The 18,641-nt window shown below is 38.6% G+C and overlaps 1 protein-coding gene across 7 annotated transcripts in view; it reads left to right on the top strand.

Annotated features, from left to right (window-relative positions):
• LOC103554495 (serine/threonine-protein kinase MRCK alpha-like) overlaps positions 1 to 18,641 on the top strand; it is a 58,656-nt gene that overhangs the window by 16,297 nt on the left and 23,718 nt on the right. For 5 of the 7 annotated variants that reach the window (XM_008525575.2, XM_070590359.1, XM_070590358.1 and 2 more), the window contains exons 5-6: positions 1,502 to 1,578; positions 15,564 to 15,674. In XM_008525575.2, the coding sequence (XP_008523797.2) occupies positions 1,502 to 1,578; positions 15,564 to 15,674 (188 nt within the window). The remainder of the gene's footprint in view (positions 1 to 1,501; positions 1,579 to 15,563; positions 15,675 to 18,641) is intronic. The other 2 variants (XM_070590357.1, XM_070590356.1) reach the window with 1 other exon arrangement.

The raw sequence follows: 18,641 nt of genomic DNA, 5'->3' as shown, positions 1-18,641 counted from the left end.
AAAGTAGTCACTGGAACTTCTTTTGTATGTTTGAGCTCCTCTTCTTTCAACCGCCTCAGCTCTGTGGCTCACATTTGACTGCATCAGAGCAGCGTGGGCCTGCACCAGCTGATGAATATTCTGGAGGGCAGAGGGTAGACTAATAAGGAACTGAGGATAGGCAAACTCCGGAAAGCAGTGGCTGACCAGTAAATACTTGTGGGTTGACTTTTTCATGGACTATAGAAGAAGCAGTTAAAGAGAACTTGGGTACCTTTGCAAAGATGAGAATCGAGATAGGTTCTAATTAAAGAGAGGTGTAAGGAGGCACAGAACGTGGGATGGCTGGTGTAGAGCCATCAGATGGTGGTGGCCCCAGGGCAGATGCTCCTACAGAGAAGTCAAGGCCGGAGCGTTGCTCACTACAGAACGCGGGGTTCTGTGGACGGGGTACTTAGGGTCCAAAAATATTGATTGGTGGGAGTACTAATAGGCTTGACGGTTTTTAGAAGGAATCTAAAAGAAAAGACCATATATTATCATCATGCTTTATGAAGTTAACATTTCAACCTAGAGTTTTATTTTTCTCATTATTTTCTCTCTGAATGGTGCAGAGCAATAAAATCCTTGTGCAGTGTTAGGTGACATTTCTGAACACATTTCCTTATTCGACCTCTAAGCAATCTTATTAGTAATTTATAGCTGAAAAGCTGACACTCCTGGCCATGTCAGTTGCTAAAGGTATGCTTGTTAGAGAAAGTCTAACTTTGTACTTTTTCTTCTCTGATATTTGAAAGGAATCATAATTATACTTTAAGACTTCATTTTGAATACCATATATTTAAAGTTCGTACAATTGCTAGATGACAAAGTTTGGAATTTCTTTAAAATTCCCTTGAAGAAAAAACCTGTAGTTGGATAATTTATTCTGTCTAAATAAATAACACCTTGATACTATGATAAAAGTTTTAAGTGTAATTAATATTTGTTTTATACCTGCCTATGTTCTTATTACAGATAACTTAGGTTAAAAAGTGCATACTGGGTACCTGGGGGGAGTAATTTGAAATTGACTCCTGGAGTGGGGAGAAACTAGCATAGAAAGAGCAGCCATCATTGGTATGACTGTATTCCTGAACTCCCCTTCGGTCTTCCAAAAATGTTTCAAGTTTTATTTAAATGTAATGCTATTGGGGAAAAGAAAGCAATGATTCGATACACAGGAGTTAAATAATTTGTGCAAATGTATATAATTTACTTATGTACTTTCATTATAAGTTTACCAAGAATTTGCCAAAAATTGTTTCATTTAAGATGCAGAATGCTAAGATACACTAAATACGTTTAATATGTAATATATAAAATATAAGAACATATTTTGATTTAAATATGTATACATGAAAAATCAGATTATCTCTGAAAAATACGATCTGAGAACAATTTTAAACAGATTAAGACTGAAAAAGGCATGATTATTAGTTTCAATTTTCTAGCTTAAAAAATGTTTGCTATTGTTTTCCAGGTATAGTGCAACAAGACTCAAGCTCATCTTCCTCGGCAGGCTTTAGTACAACCAGCAATGCTGTGGTTCCATGTGAGGTAAGTCCTAAGCTTCATGAGTATGTTCTACACGCGCTTCAGAAGTCACTGATGTTCTCAAAATAGCGCTTCCGTCTTGTGCTAAACCTGTTTTCGTATCATTCCACGTGAGAGGACTGAGGGCTTGACACAAGCACAAGGAAAAAGACAGGTGTTAGTGGAAAGTAAGGCTGCAAGTTTTTGTAAGCTGTAAAGCCATCTCTATTACAACTAAAATAACTAGCAAAATATTTTACGTTGGGAGCTATGACACATATACATAAAAGTGCATCAAATACAGTGTGACCCCCACTCAGCTGGGGGTTGCGAAACGGCTGACGCCCCGGAGCTGCGCCCTTCTGGGTCGCAAGGGCTCTCTCTCTGCTGGGGACCACCCTGCTGCTCACGGCACTGACTTCCTCTTTCTCTCGTGTTTTTACACTCGGTATATGCATCCCTAAACAATAGGACTTAATTTTAGAATGCATGTGAGTGGAATCACGCTGTAAGAAGTTCTTTTTTTTTTTTTTTGAGGAAGATTAGCCCTGAGCTAACTACTGCCAATCGTCCTGTTTTTGCTGAGGAAGACTGGCCCTGAGCTAACATCCGTGCCCATCTTCCTCTACTTTATACGTGGGACGCCTACCACAGCATGGCTTTTGCCAGGCGGTGCCATCTCCGCACCCGGGATCCGAACCAGTGAACCCCGGGACTCCGAGAAGTGGAACATGCGAACTTAACCGCTGCGCCACCAGGCTGTCCCCTGTATAAGTTCTTTCATGTCACAGCATTGAGTTTGTGAGTTTCATCCACGTGCAGTCATAATATGTCCAACTGTACTTCTGTATAATGTTCCTTTCTATTGTTGAGGAACCTTTGGATATAGGTCTGGCTCCACTCAGGAAAACAGGAAATCTATCAGTTATTTTAATAGACATTTTATTTTATTTACTTATTTGAAACAGGTTCATTTAGGTGCAATTGATGTGCATAGTTAATGTATTCAATTTGATGAGCTTGGACAAATGTGCCATCAAGCTAATAGATGTATCTCTATCTCCAAGGTTTCTTTGTGCTTCTTTGTTGGTGGTGTTGTTGTCGTCATTGTTAGAACACTTAACATGAGATAACCCTCTTAACAATTTTTGAGTGTTCACTACAATATCGTTAACTATAGGCACAATGTCGTACAGCAGACCGCTAGAACTTACTCGTCTTGCATAACTGAAATCTTATACCCATGGACTGACATCTCCCTTTTTCCCCCTCCTCCCAACCCCTGGCAACCACAATTCTACTCTCAGCTTCTAAAGATTGACTACTTTAGATTCTTCATGTAAGTGGAATCATGCAGTATTTGTCCTTCTGTGACAGGCTTGTTTCGCTTAGGGTAATGTCCTCTGGGTTCATCCATGTAGTGGAGACATTTTCAAACAGAGAATTGGTGGAACAGATAGTGAGGACTAAAAAGACAGAAAGAAAACAGTGAGGTAACAGAGAGGGAGCAATTGAAGGAGCAGCTGCCCCTGCTGGGGCTTGAGAAACAAAATGAAGGGATTGAGGTTTCAGAGCCTAGAAGCTTGGAGGAGGGGCAGTCCAGACCTCTGAGGGGGCGTGATGGGCTGGTTCACAGCATGAAGAAGGAAACTGGAGTCGGGGACCAACTGCTGCAGGCGGGGAGGGCTCTGCAGGCGATTACAGAGTCGTTGTGCACGAGGCAAGAAGAAACACCCAGACTTCTCAGAGATTATAAACACTGGCCCTACATAGATGCTAATTCCTGGGACCCAAAGCACCACTGTTGTCCACCAGTCAGCACGGGGGCCCTGCCACACTGGGAGGTAAATGACATTTTGGCCTGGGACTGTCTTTCAGTGGACCCAGCGTGGGATCTAACTAACCACAGGTTAGAGCCATGGTTACTGAATAAACAATAGGAATAAACATACCCAAAACATGGTGTGACCTATGTATCATCTCCACAGCCTAGAGAAAGAGGGAGGCCTGTTACGATAGGAAGAGCCAAATATAAGTCCTGAGACCCCTCTAAGATAGTCTGGTAGGCAGAATTCTAATTGACCCTTAAGAGTCCTGCCACCTGGTGTACACACCCTATAAAACCCTCTTCCTTTGAATGTGGGCAGGACAAGTGAAAATGAGACAGAATGTCACTCCCATGATTAGGTTACTAATGAGTTGAACCTGAGTTGATAAAAATAGAGGTTATCCTAGGTGGACCTGGCCTAATCAGGTGAAGTCTTTACAAGAAGATTGAGTGTCAGAAACTCTCTCCTGTGGACCTGGAAGATGCAGCCCCCATGAGTTCTACATCTGCAAGGAAATGACTCTGTTAACAACCTTGTGAGCTGGAAAGAGGACCCGGATGCAGCCTCAGATGAGACGCCAGCCCTTTCACATCTTGGTTTCAGCCTGGTGAGATCCTGAGCAGAGCACCCAGCTGGGCCATGCTGAGAACTCTGACATGCAGGACTGCGAGATAATGAATGGGTACTGTTGCAGGGTGCCAAGTCTGTGAGGATTCGTTATTCATCAATAGAAAACCAATACAAATAGAAAAGCAAAAGCAATACTATGTCCTGGGGGCAGTTGCAGAGGGTAGTGCAAAGATTTGAAAAATGCAGGGCTAGCTGTCTTTATCAGTCCTCCCTTAATCACCTACTTCTTTTGTGCAGAAGCACATAGATCTTGGAGAATGCAGTGGCTGACCGAAGCTTCATCAGATGGTGAGCCCAACTGCAACTCCTATTCCATATCTGGTATCTTTACTGGAGAAAAAATTTAAAAAGCCCGCACACACAGTTCTTCGTTATCTATCTGACAAATGCTTTTCTTCCTTTTGTACCAATTTGTAAGTTCTGTTTTGGGCACAAAATAATGACCTCTTTATGGCTGCTTTTTGGCTGACAGTAATTATAAAACAACATTGATTATCAGACATATCTCTATTTCAGAGATGTTAAAATGTAAAAAAAACGCGTCTTAAAGTTTATAAAATATGGTCGACAAGAAACTTGAAAATAACTACAGAAGAAGTAATAAAATGTGGCATGGCATATTCAAAAAATAATCAAACAACTTCTAGAAATTAAAAATGTAATTAAATTAATTAATCGATGAACGTGATTGACAGCAAAATGAATATAGCAGAAGGGAAAATTAGTGAATTGAAAGACAAATCAGAACAGGATGAAAAGAGGAATTAGTGGAAAATACAGTAGAGAGAATAAAAATAGTAGAAGGTAAGATGAGAAGGTCTAACCAGCAATTGGTTCATGTCCTGAAAGGTGAGTAGACAGAACAGAGCAATAGTTGAAAATAGTTGAAATTCTAAAGAATGTGTTTTAGGCAGAAAGAAATTGATCCCAAATGATAGGTCTGAGATAAGAAAAGGGGGGAAAAAAAAAAAGAAAGAAAGTGGTAAATATGTATGCAAATGCAAATTAATATTGACTGAATAAAACAGTGATAATAACATCTAGAGGATTAAAAAACAAAAGAACATGGATTAAAAATTGGAAGCAATAACATTTAATTCAGAAGAGGAGTATAAGAATTTAAAATATTCTAGGATTCATGTGTTGCCCAGGAAGAGAGTAAAGATTTAATCAAATTCTGATTTGTGGAATTAATTGTGCATGTTTTAATTTCTAGGGAAACTACAAATAGAATAGATACAGTATGAATAAGTTCAAAGGGAAAAAAAGTAACGATAAACATATGCAGCTGATCTAACAAGACAAGAAGGGAGAGGAAAAGAAACAATGAATAGATGGCATAAACACAAACTAACATGGTAGAAATAAATGCCAATAAATCGGTCACTAAATAGATTGCAAGTGAAGAAAATACTCCAGTGAAAAAATAAAGATTGTCAGAGTAGATAAAAATAAAATCTAACATTTACTATTCATATGGGGAGCTCTAAAACATAAGCATATAGAAAGCAGAGATCACTATATAAAAATCAGATAAAATCTAAAGCAAAGAAATTACTATTGGAGGTAAAGAAAATCACTTAACTATGTAAGAAAAGGTTAATTTTACCTGGAAATCATGCTAGTTTTAAATATATATGGGCCAAATAATGTGGCCTAAATATATGTAATATGGAAAGTGACAGAACTACAAGAAGAAACAGACAAATCGGTAAGGATGGAGGAAGATCTGAACACACAATTCTCAGTAATTGATAGAGAATATCTGAATAAAATGGTTAACAAAATTGACCCAATGAACAAATATAGAACAGTATACATAAATGCTGAAAGCATTTTCTTCTTAAAATCACAAAAAACATTTTTCAACAAAGAGGAGATGGACCACAAACCACATCTCAACAAATCTCCGTGGGCTGGACTCGCGGAGACCACGTTCTTTGACCATGAGAAAGCTAAGTTAGACATAAATATTTTAAAATATATGTTAAGTTCTTATATGTAAATTAAGAAATACATTTTTAAGTAAACCATGAGTTAAAGGAAAAATTCTAGTGGAAATTGGAAAATGGTTTGGATAGAATAATAACAAAAATACTATACGTCAAAACTTGTGGAATGCAGCTAAAGCAATATTTAGAAAAAATTTATAGCCTTATGTACATAAAATAGAAAAGAAGAAAGACTGAAAAGCTGGTGATCTAAGCATCCGTTGAAAGAAGTTACAGGAAGAAAAGCAATTTAAACCCAAAGAAGGCGGAAGGCAAAAAATAATAAACTTAAAGCAAAGATTAACGATATGAAGAAAGTAACAAAATAGAATGGAACAGTAAAGCCCATAGTTTCCACTTTGATAAAGTTAATAAAAGTGATGAAAGTATGGCATGGCTCATTAAGAAAGAAAAAAGGAAAAAAGAAAAAAAAAGGAAAAAAGCACATAAAACCAATATCAAAAATGATAAAAGGCAACATTATTTCTGGGGTAGATAATTAAAGATAATAAAGGACATAGTGACTTTAGGCCATTTCAAAATATGAAAAAAATTCATATCAATATATGAAAAAAATTTAGACAAACTATTAGAAAATATCACTTATCAAAATTAGCTAAGAAAAAAATGTAGAAAACCTGAATCTTCCTATAATCACTAAATAAATTCAGTCTGTTGTTAAATGTTTTCCCACCAATAAACTCCCAGGCTCAGATAGCTTTATCAAACGTTCAAGAAGAAATAATTGCAATCTTACACAAAAACTTCCAGAAATTGGGGAAAGAAGGAATACTCCCTGTATTGGTTAATTTTATGTGTCAACTTGACTAGCCCACAAAGTGCCCAGATATTTAGTCAAACATCATTCTGAGTGTGTCTGTGAGGCTGTTTTTGGACAAGATTAGCATTTGAATCAATAGACTGAGTAAAGTAGATTGCTCTCCCCAATGTGGGTGGGCCTTATCCAATCAGTTGAAGTCCTGAATGGATGCAAAGGCTGATCCTCTCATAAATAAGAGGGAACTCTGCCTGATTGACTGTTTGAGCTGGACATTAGTCTTTTCCTGCCTCTGGACTCAAACTGAAACACCGGACTCTTCTTGGGTTACAAGCCCGCCAGCTTTTGGACTGGAACTTACATCATCAGCCCTCCTGGTTCTCAGGCCTTCAGATTTGACTGGAACTACAACACTGGTTCTCTTGCATTTCCAGTTTGTCGACTGCAGATCTTAGGATTTATAAACCTCCATAATCCTGTGAGCCAATTCCCTATAATAAATCTTTATATAGATAGATGAAAAAGTCTCTATATATTACATATTATGGTTTGCTATTTGCAGATGACATGATTCTATATATAGAAAACCCTAAAGAATCCACCAGAAAACTATTAGAAATAATCAAAAACTACAGCAAAGCTGCTGGGCACAAAATCAATTTAAAAAAATCAGTTGCATTTCTATACAATAACAATGAACTAGCAGAAAGAGAAATCAAAAATACAGTCCCATTTATAATTGCAACAAAAAGAATAAAATATCTAGGAATGAACTGAACCAAAGAGGTGAAAGACCTGTACACTGAAAACTATAAGACATTGAAAGAAATTGAAGAAGACATAAAGAAATGGAAAGATATTCCATGTTCATGGGTCAGAAGAATAAATATAGTTAAAATGTCCTTATTACCTAAAGCAATCTACAGATTCAATGCAATCCCAGTCAGAATCCCAACGACATTCTTCACAAAAATAGAACAAAGGATCCAAAAATTTATATGAAACAACAAAAGACCTCGAACAGCCAAAGCAATCTTGAGAAAAAAGAACAAAGCTGGAGGCATCACAATCCCTGATTTCAAAATATACTACAAAGCTATAGTACTCAAAACAGCGTGGTACTGGTACAAAACCAGACACACAGATCAATGGAACAGAATTGAAAGCCCAGAAATAAAACCACGCATTTATGGACAGTTAATTTTTGACAAAGGAGCCAAGAACATACAATGGAGAAAGGAAAGTCTCTTCAATGAATGGAAAACTGGACAAGCCACATGCAAAAGAATGAAAGTAGACCATTATCTTACACCATACACAAAAATTAACTCAAAATAGATTAAAGATTTGATGTAAGACCTGAAATCATAACACTCCTAGAAGAAAATATAGGCAGTACACTCTTTGATACTGGACTTAGCAACATTTTTTCGAATACCATGTCTGCCTGGGCAAAGGAAACAAAGGAAAAAGGTAACAAGTAGGATTACATCAGACTAAAAAGCTTCTGCAAGGCAAAGGAAACCATGAACAAAACAAAAAAACAACCCACCAACTGGGAGAAAATATTTGCAAATCATATATCTGACAAGGGGTTAATCTCCAAAATATATAAAGAACTCACACAACTCAAGAACAACAACAAAAAAACCCGATCAAAAAATGGGCAGAGGATATGAACAGACATTTTTCCAAGCAGATAAACAGATGGCCAACAGGCACATGAAATGATGTTCAACATCACTAATTATTAGGGAAATGCAAATCAAAACTACAATGAGCTATCACCTTACACCTGTCAGAATGGCTGTAATTATCAAGACAAAAAACAAATGTTGGAGAGGATGTGGAGAAAAAGGAACCCTCATACACTGCTGGTGGGAATGCACAATGGTGCAGCCACTACAGAAAACAGTATGGAGATTTCTCAAAAAATTAAAAATAGAAATACCATATGATCCAGCCATCCCACTACTGGATATTTATCCAAAGAACTCGAAACCAACGATCCAAAGAAATTTATGCACCCCTATGTTCATTGCAGCATTATTCATGATAGCCAACATGTGGAAGCAACCCAAGAGCCCTTCTACAGAAGAATGGATAAAGGAGAGGTGGGTGTGTGTGTGTGTGTGTGTGTATATATATATTCATTGGAATAATAGCCATAAAAAAAGACAAAATCATCCCATTTGCAACAACATGCGTGGACCTTGAGAGTATGATGTTAAGTGAAATAAGCCAGACAGAGAAAGACAAATACTGCTTGATTTCACTCATATGTAGACAATAACAAATACATGGATAAAGAGAAAAGATTAGCAGTTACCAGAGGGGAAGGGGGTGGTGGGATGGGCATAAGGGATAAAGGGGCACATATGTATGGTGATGGATAAAAATTAGAGTACTGGAGGTGAGCACAATGAAGTGTATTCGGAAACTGATAAATAATAATGTACACCCAAAATTACACAATGTTATAAACCATTATGATCTCAATAAAATTACTTGGAGAAAAAGTCTTGAAAAAATAAAAAAGTCAAAAAATACATAAAGACATATAAAAAGATAAAAATATATAAAATATATATATTTATTTATCACAAGGAATTGGCTCACATGATCCTGGAACAGAACCAAGAGGAGATGATGTAGATAGATACAGATATAGACATACATGTAGGTGTAGGTGTAGGTATAGCATCCTCTTGGTTCTGTTCCTCTGGAGAACCCTGACTGAGCCAGATTCTGGTGCTGAGAAGAGGAGTGCTGCTGTGACAAATATCTAAAAACGTGGAAGTGACTTTGGACCTGGGCAATGGGTAGAAGCTTGGAGAGTTTTGAGGTGCATGCTAGAAAAAGACCAGATTGTCGTGAAGGGACCGCTGGTAGAAATACGGACGTTAAAGGTGATTCTGGGGAGCGCTCAGAAAGAAAAGAGGAGAGCTGGAGACAAAGCCTCCATCTTCTCAGAAAGTACATCAATACTCAGAAGCAGAATGTTGATGGAATATAGATGTTAAGGGCCATTCTGGTGAGATCTCAGATGGCAATGAGGAAGAGGCTGTTGCGAAGTGGAGGAAAGGAAGTCCTCGTTATAAAGTGGCAAAGAACTTGGCTGAATTGTGTTTTAGTGTTTTGTGGAAGGTAGAACTTGCGAGTGGTGACATTGGATAATTAGCAGAGGAGATTTCAAAGCAAAGTATTGAAGGTATGCCTTGGGTCCTCCTTACTGCTCATAGTAAAACGGAAGAGCAGAGATAGGAATTGATTAAGGAATTTTTAAGCAAAAAGGAACCAGAAATTAGAAATTTAGAAAATTCTCAGCCCATCCATATTGCAAAAATGAGAGAGCTTGTTCTGAAGGAAACAGTAAGGGTGTGGCTGAACAATCGTTTGATAAAAAGATCATGGGTGTGACTCATGGACTTAATCAGTCATCTCAGCAGAGGCCAGGAGTAGAGATGGGATTAAACCAGCAAAGATACTGCCAGTTTGAAGTAAAGGGGACAGGGAAATCAGGAGAGAATGGAGAATGCTGTCAGACTTCTTGGATTCCACAGGACTGGACCATAGAGCTCTGCAGCTGTGAACACGCGCTGTTCTTAAAGGACAGGAAGAATGACTCTCAAGGCCCCCACACTGTTCTTAAAGGATGGGAAGAATGACCCTCAAGGCCCTGCAGAGATCATAAGGGCTGCCACTCCCACCCCAGGCCCAGGGCCAAAACTATTTCCTCGTTGGTTTCAGAGGGCAGAGCAGCTGCAGGGGGAGGGTCACCCCACTGATCGTGGAGGTGATGCTGCCACCTTACTGGGCCTAGAAGGTGGGACATCAAGCCAAAGAGAATTATTCTCAAGCCTTTAAGATCTGATGGAATCTGCTTTGCTAGGGTTTGGACCTGCTTGAGACCCATCCCCGCTTCCTTCTCTCCTCTTCCTCCCTGTTGGAATATGGCTGTCTACCACTGTATTTTGGAAGCACACAACATGTCTGGATTCACAGGTTCACAGCTGGAGAGGAGTTTTGTCTCAGGGTGAATCATACTTCGAGCCTCACACGTGCCTGATTTAGGTGATACTGAGATGAGATTTTGGACATCAGGCTTTAGAGATGACACTGGAATGGGTTAAGACTTTGAGACTGTTGTGGTGGAATGCAATGTATTTTGTATGTGAGAAAGACGTAAATTTTGTGGGGCCAGGGGCAGAAAACTGAAATGAATTGTGTCCCCCTCAAATTCTTATGTTGAAGTTCTGATCCCCGATGTGACTGTATTTGGAGATAGGGTTTTTAGGAGATAATTAAGGTTGATGAGATCATAAGGGCAGGACCCTAATCTGATAGGATTGGTGGCCTGATAAGAAGAGTAGGAGAGAGAGCTCTCTCTACCCCATGAGGACGCAATGAGGAGGTGGCCCTCTGTGAACCAGAAAGAGAGCTCTCGCCAGAACCCAACCATGCTGGCACCCTGACCTCAAACGTCCAGCCTCCAGAATTGTGAGAGATACATTCCTGCTGTTTAAGCCACCCAGCGGGCGATATCTTGTTTTGGCGGCCCTGCATGACTAAGACACTCCCCAAGTCATTATATGTGGGCCGTGTAACTTGACACCAAAACCTGATAAGGACAATATCAGAAGGGAAGATGACAGTCTAATCTTACTTCTGAACGTAAATAATTCTTCTTTTTGAAATTAATTAGTATTTTATTGGTTTTACACCTGTTGCAAAAAATACAGGTTTTGTCTTGTCTGAAAATACAGCTTTAAATTTTAGCCACTGATTTAAAATATTGTTGAGGGTAAGGTATGATAATGATGCTCACATGGTTGTTTGTCTGGTATACAATCCAGAATTTTGGCTGAACATACAAAAACATTCTTTGAAATGCAGTTTGAATTTTAATAAGAACATGCATGGCTTTAGCTGTGCTGATAGCAATGGCATTCCTTGGAACAATTCAAAGATTACATGCATTGTTTTCAATATATTTCATTTTTTTTCCTCTTTTTCTTTTTTGTGCTTTATCTCCCCCAAAACCCCCCTGGTACATAGTTGTGTATTTTCAGTTGTGGGTCCTTCTAGTTGTGGCATGTGGGGCGCGGCCTCAACGTGGCCTGATGAGTGGTGCCATGTCTGCGCCCAGGACTCAAACCAGCGAAACCCTGGACCACCGCAGCAGAGCTCGGGAACTTAACCACTCAGCCTCGGGGCCAGCCCCACATTTCATTGTTATTGCCCCAATGTGGAACATCTTCATGAAACACATACCAAATCTGACCTTTTGAACACTCTTAGCTATACAATGGGAATTCCAATAAAAGGCTGAACATAAAGAATTCTTTAAAAAAAAACGTTGCTAAATTCAATCCAATTATATGAAAAGAATCATACAGCATGACCAATTTGGTATCATCCCAGTAACGCAAAGTTTGACACTAGAAAATGAATAAGCATAACATAATAACAGATTAAAAATAAAAGTCATACAATTTCAATAAAAACATCTGATAAAATTCTACATCCTTTAATTAAAAAATACTTTATTGCTAAAAAATGCTAACCATCATCTGAGCTTTCAGCGAGTCTTTAATCTTTTTGCTGGTGGAAAGTCTTGTGAAAAACACAGTTTCTGTGGGGCGCAATTAAGTGAGGTGTAGTAAAATGAGGTGTGCCTACATACAATGAACCCTATAAACCAATAAGAGAGAGAGAGACAACCCAGTGGGAAAGTGGCAAGAAACTTAACAGGCAATTCATGAAAGAGGAAATCTAAATAGACAATAGACGTAGTAATAGTTCCAAACCTCATGAGATGCTACTACATGGTTAGAATAAAAAGACTGCAGAGGCAAGCGATAGTGAGCATGCGGAGCAATGGGAACCCGTCAACGCTATCATTCCATCCCTAGAAACACATCCTAGAGGAATACTTGCACGTTATATGCCAGGAAATATGTACAAGCATGTTCATGAAATAGGAATGAACACAAATGTTCATCAAACTGTGAATGAATAAAGAAATTCATATAATGAAATACTATATAGCAATAAAAATGAATAAATTACAGCTTCACATAATTCCATGGATGAATCCCAGTAACATAATGTTGAGTGAAAAAAAGCCAGAGAACATACTATTAGCAAGATTAAGCAATAGTTGTGTCAGTCTTAGCCTGTGAATAGTGATGCTAAGAATGTCTGAGGCTCTTGCCAGGGCCTTATTACTGGTAGGGAGCCCCATGGAGATTTCCCCTACAGGAGCCAATTTTGTGGCTGGACTGGCCTTTGTGGTTCTTATTATGACCACAGGATGCACTTCAGCAAAAACTGTCAGCAAACATTTAGGGACAAGATTTATCACTGACAGTTCCAGGAGGATACAGGGCACACCCCAGGGTCACCCAGCAGGTCACAGGTAAGAGAGAGAGAAGGAACACAGGCAATATGTTTATTCAGGATAGATGGCTTTTGAAATGGATGCCTCAGCAATCAAAAGCTAATGTCAGGCACTTACATTATAATCAAAAGCTTAACGGAGTCACTTACACTTCAATAATGTTGAGGGACACAAAATTAATGTGACAAAATTCTAAGCAAATGCAAAGAGGTGATCACTGTACCAAAGGCAGTTTCCTTTGGGGAGGAAGGAGGTTGTGACCCGAACGCCTGAGGAGCTTCTAGGGGCTGGCAGCATTCTATTTTTTTGACGTAGGAGGTACTTTTCTAGTTGTTTGAATTATAATAATTAATTAATATTATATATGTGATTTATGCCCTTTCCCCTATATTTGCTACATCTCACACTGAAAAACAAGTTTACTGAACAAAAAAGAGAGAGAAAGAGAAATGGTATAAACAGATTGGCTGGTGAAATGGAGGGGAGTGTGAGCCGGTGTGGCTGTGCCCAGGCCTACCAGGGAAGACACCTATTAGCAATAAGTGACAGGTAGATACTGCTGAGTTTTAAGTTCCAGCCTTCAGTGTTAGGCTTAATTATTTTGTTGGGAGCCTTGTTGATTTCTAAAATATTAACCGCATAGAAAATAGTACCAGAAGTTAATCCCAAAGCAAACTTTTAAATTCTCCGCACCAAGAAAGCATCAGTCCAACATTATATGAATAGTGTATCCTATTTCACCACTGTGGTCACCTGAATTAGCAATGGAAGATGCTGCCTCCAACTCGACGGAAAACACAACAGGGGTTTTGGGGATTTAAAGCACCCGTTTGATGCTGCCTGGAACTGAAAACAACAACTTACTAAGCAGAGCTCTTTGCTTTACATGTCATCAATTATTTCAGCTCCTTATTATGTGGCCTAACTCTTTAAAGAGAGTTTGTTCTGTTAGCCCAAGAACGTGCTCATACAAACCCACAGGACTCTTTATCAATGGTGGCTCCAAACTAAGGGGTCCCGGGGCCGCGTTAGACTTTCTACAGTCTCTACAAGCTCCCCTCTAAATCCCTAAATTTCCCAGTTACAATGCTGCCACTACCACAACCACCGTCACCATCATCTTATGTGTATTAAATATTAGGTGTAAAGAAAATAGCCAAACACACTCTCTTATTCTCCGGTACCATACAAAACACTGTGCACACACGACCACAAGAGGGCTGCCATAGAGCACCCCCTCAGCCTCTAACCCGTCCTCACCCATATAGAAATCCTGGAGCTGCCTCTGCAGTCCGTTTAAGAAGCTCTACAACTTTGGAAATCACGAAATTCTGCACTATATGATCTTCTAAACTTAAGTTTAAAAATTTCTTAACGTAAAAGCTGGCGACCCCAAGTGTCAGTATTTCTGTGCTGTGAAACAAGCAGGGGTTGGCATTTGCGTTTCCATAAGTTGCAATGTGGATTAGTGTCTGCCACTTTCATTTAATGCCAAATCCAAGGTAGAGGAGGAAAAATTCTCCCCTACTCTCTTTGGGTCTCTGGCTGGGCCTAAGAATTAGACTGACTTGAAACATATTAACAGGAGAAAAACATAGAAATTTTAATTGAATTTTGACCTATACATGGGAGCCTTTACGGGAGAATGAAGACCCAAAGAAGCAACAAGAGCAGAAAGATTTTACACCATTTAGAGAAGAAACAATACATTTGTGAAGAGCTGACAGACACAGAGGCTTGGGCTATGGGTAATAAATGGTAAAGGAGTAACTAGGAAGATATGGGTTAGTTTAACAAGATTTGTGTATACAGCCTTCTTGGCCCCAACTTCCTTGTCTCTGGTGATAAGAATGTCTTCCCTCCTCCTGGCAGAGGGAGGGTACATTCCGCAGAGGGGAGATTTATCTCCTGCTTTCAGGAAGACAAAGGAGGGTCAGAGTGTCCCTCTTGCACTGGCTGTTCCTTAAGTAACTTTAATCTAAAATAATCAATATGTCAAAGTGGCATATTTTGGGGTGGCATATTCTGACTCCCTTCATCAGGTACCCTTGGGGACAGAATTCTTATCTCTAGTTTCTAGTTCATTTCTCTATTAGCTGCTCTGGATGGAATCCACCTGCTCAATTTCTTTCACGTGGAATCAAAGGATGGCCATGAGCAGAGCACATACTGAAGAGCTCAGTGGGGCAAGCCGGAGTAGCTTGGCTCATTATTGTAGCATATGGCTACAGCCTTGTATATCGGAATACTTCTAACAAAAATACTAAGATTATAGTCTTGTTATTGAGAAATATGGTAATGTTCATGACTTAGATTAAGAGCCATGAATTCTATACAGTGATCTCTTGAATTTTTTTTCCCCTATCTTGTTTTTCTAGACTGATGCGATTGAGAACATGTTTGAACAGAATTTAAAGATCAAGTTTTACATCAGTTCCAGGTCCACATCTCCGTCCTCACCCAGTGGAGACGAAGCTGACCTAGTTAAGGTGCCTCCCTGGGGTAGCTTTGCTCCCCAAGTGTCCACTCATAACAAGGCAAAGGGAGAATGAATCCCATTCAGAAACAGAGGGACATTTCTCTCCTGATCAAGCACATTGCTTAGTTAGACACAGTCTATTAGAGAATATTAAGCTTAACTGATAACACAGGAAGATTTGAAACTCAAATGAAAAAACTATTCATGAAAATCAACTTTAAAAAGGCAAAACTTCCACCTGCACTTGAACAACAGGCTTAATGATGGTGTCTACTATGAAGCGAGGATTTAAAAGAGTAGAAAGCACAATTCTGTGAATTATGAAATGGTCGGTAACTGCGATGCAAACTGTGAGGGGGTGTGGTCTGGCAGGGACAGTTCCCTCATTATTTACATTGTTTTAATTAACATTATGGAGTCATGATATAACAGGACATTTTATATAATCATACCATAACATCAAGTCTGATATTATGTATAAGTAATAAGGTATAAAAATACGTTTGTAAGTGCACTTATTAAAATTGAATACAATTTCCTACCTTCTACATAATGGTAGATAGAACAACACTTTATTGGCCCTTCATGTTCTTTCACTTTTTTTTCAATTATTTCATTGAGGTCATAATGTTTATAACATTGTGTAATTTCAGGTGCACATTATTATTTATCAGTTTCTGTGTATACTGGATCATGCTCACCACCAATAGTTTAATTTTTCTCCTTTGATTTCTTCATTGACCCAATCGTTGTTCAGCAGCATTTTTTTTAATCTCCACATTTTTGTGGGTTTTTAAATTTTCTTCCTGTAGTTGATTTCTAGTTTCATACCTTTGTGATCAGAAAAGATGCTTGGTATTATTTCGATCTTCTTAAATTTATTGAGACTTGTTTTTGTGGCCTAATATGTACTCTATCCTGGAGAATGTTCCATGAGCATTTTAAAAGAATGTGTATTCTGCGGTTTTGGGGAAGGAATGTTCTATATATTTCTACTAAGTCCGTCTGGTCTAATGTGTCATTTAAGGCCAATTTTTCCTTATTGATCTTCTGTTTGGATGATCTATCCATTGATATAAGTGGAGTGTTAAATTCCCCTACTATTATTGTGTTACTGTCTATTTCTCTTTTTATGTCTGTTAATAATTGTTTTATATATTTAGGTGCTCCTACGTTGTGTGCATAGATATTTGTTAGTGTTATATCCTCTTGTTGGATTGTTCCCTTAATCATCATGTGGTGCCCTTCTTTGTCTCTTGTTACAGTTTTTGTTTTAGAGTCTGATATAAGTATTGCTACCCCCACTTTCTTTTCTTTGCAATTTGCATGGAGTATCTTTTTTCCATTCTTTCACTTTCAGTTTGTGAGTGTCTTTAGGTCTGAAGTGTGTCTTTTGTATGCAGCATATGCATGGGTCTTGGTTTTTTTAATCCAATTGGCCACCCTATGCCTTTTCATTGGAGCACTTAGTCCATTGACATTTAAAGTAGCTATTGATAAATATGTACTTATTGCCATTTTGTTACTTTTTTTCCTGGGTGTTCTAGGAGTTCTTATCTATTCCTTTCTTCTTCTCTTGCTCTCTTCCATTACAGTTTGATGGCTTTCTTTAGTAATATGTTTGATTTCTTTCCTTTTACTTATTTGTTTATTTATTATAGGTTTCTGGTTTGTGATTACCATGCAGTGCCTATATAATATTCTATATATATAACAATCTATATTCTCTTTATCTTGACCTCTTTCTAAAAGCTCTACTCTTTTACTCCCCTCCTCCCACATTTTATGTTTTTGAAATCACATCTAATCTCTTGTTTTGTGTGTGTCTATCCATTACCCTCTTATCATTGAAATAGGTAATTTTAGTACTTTTGTCTTTTTTTTTTTAAAGATTTTGTTTTTTTCCTTTTTCTCCCCAAAGCCCCCCGGTACATAGTTGTATATTCTTCATTGTCGGTCCTTCTAGTTGTGGCATGTGGGACGCCGCCTCAGCGTGGTTTGACGAGAAATGCCATGTCCGCGCCCAGGATCCGAACCAACGAAACACTGGGCCGCCTGCAGCGGAGCACGCGAACTTAACCACTCGGCCACGGGGCCAGCCCCAGTACTTTTGTCTTTTAACCTTCACATTATCTTCATAGGTGGTTGATCTGCTACCTTTACTATATTTTTGCCTTCACCAGTGATTTCATTGCCTGGGGTGTTTTTTGATAATTTTCTTATCCGTATTTGTGGTCTTCTCTTTCCCACTTAAATAAGTCCCTTCAGCATTTCTTGTAGAACTGGTTTCTTGGTGATAAATTCCTATTAATTTTTGCTTGTCTGGGAAGCTGTTGCTCTCTCCTTCCATTCTGAATGATAACCTTGCTGGATAGAGTATTCTTGGCTGTAGGTTTTTTCTTTTCAGCCCTTTAAATATGCCATGCCACTCTCTTCTAGCCTGTAGGGTTTCAGCTGAGAAGTCCGCTGATAGCCTTATGGGCTTTCCTTTATATGTCACTTGTTGCCTTTCTCTTGCTGCTTTTAGGATTTTCTGTTTATCTTTAATTTGGGACATTTTAATTATAATGTGTCTTGGTGTGGGACTCTTTGGGTTTATCTTGTTTAGTGTTCTCTGTACTTCCTGTACTTGGATGTCTGTTTCCTTCCTTAGGTTAGGAAAGTTTTCAGCTATTATTTCTTCAAATAGATTCTCTGCCCCTTTGTCTCTGTCTTCTCCTTCTGGGACACATATAATATGAATGTTAGTGTACTTGATATTGTCCCGGAGTTCCCTTAGAATGTTCTCATTCTTTCTAATTCTTTTTTCCTTTCTCTGTTCAACTTGGGTGATTTCCTCTAGTCTTTCTTCCAGCTCGCTGATCCGTTCTTCTGTATCATCTACTCTGTTATTGAGTCCCTTTAGTGAATTTTTCATTTCTAGTATTGTATTCTTCATTTCTGATTGGTCCTTTTTTATATTTTCCAATTCTTTGTT

Source organism: Equus przewalskii, chromosome 22, assembly GCF_037783145.1.
Source record: "Equus przewalskii isolate Varuska chromosome 22, EquPr2, whole genome shotgun sequence".
In the NCBI taxonomy this organism is placed as follows: Eukaryota; Metazoa; Chordata; class Mammalia; order Perissodactyla; family Equidae; genus Equus; species Equus przewalskii.
Note: the sequence above shows the minus strand (reverse complement) of the source record. Positions and strands in the feature narration are given on the sequence as shown.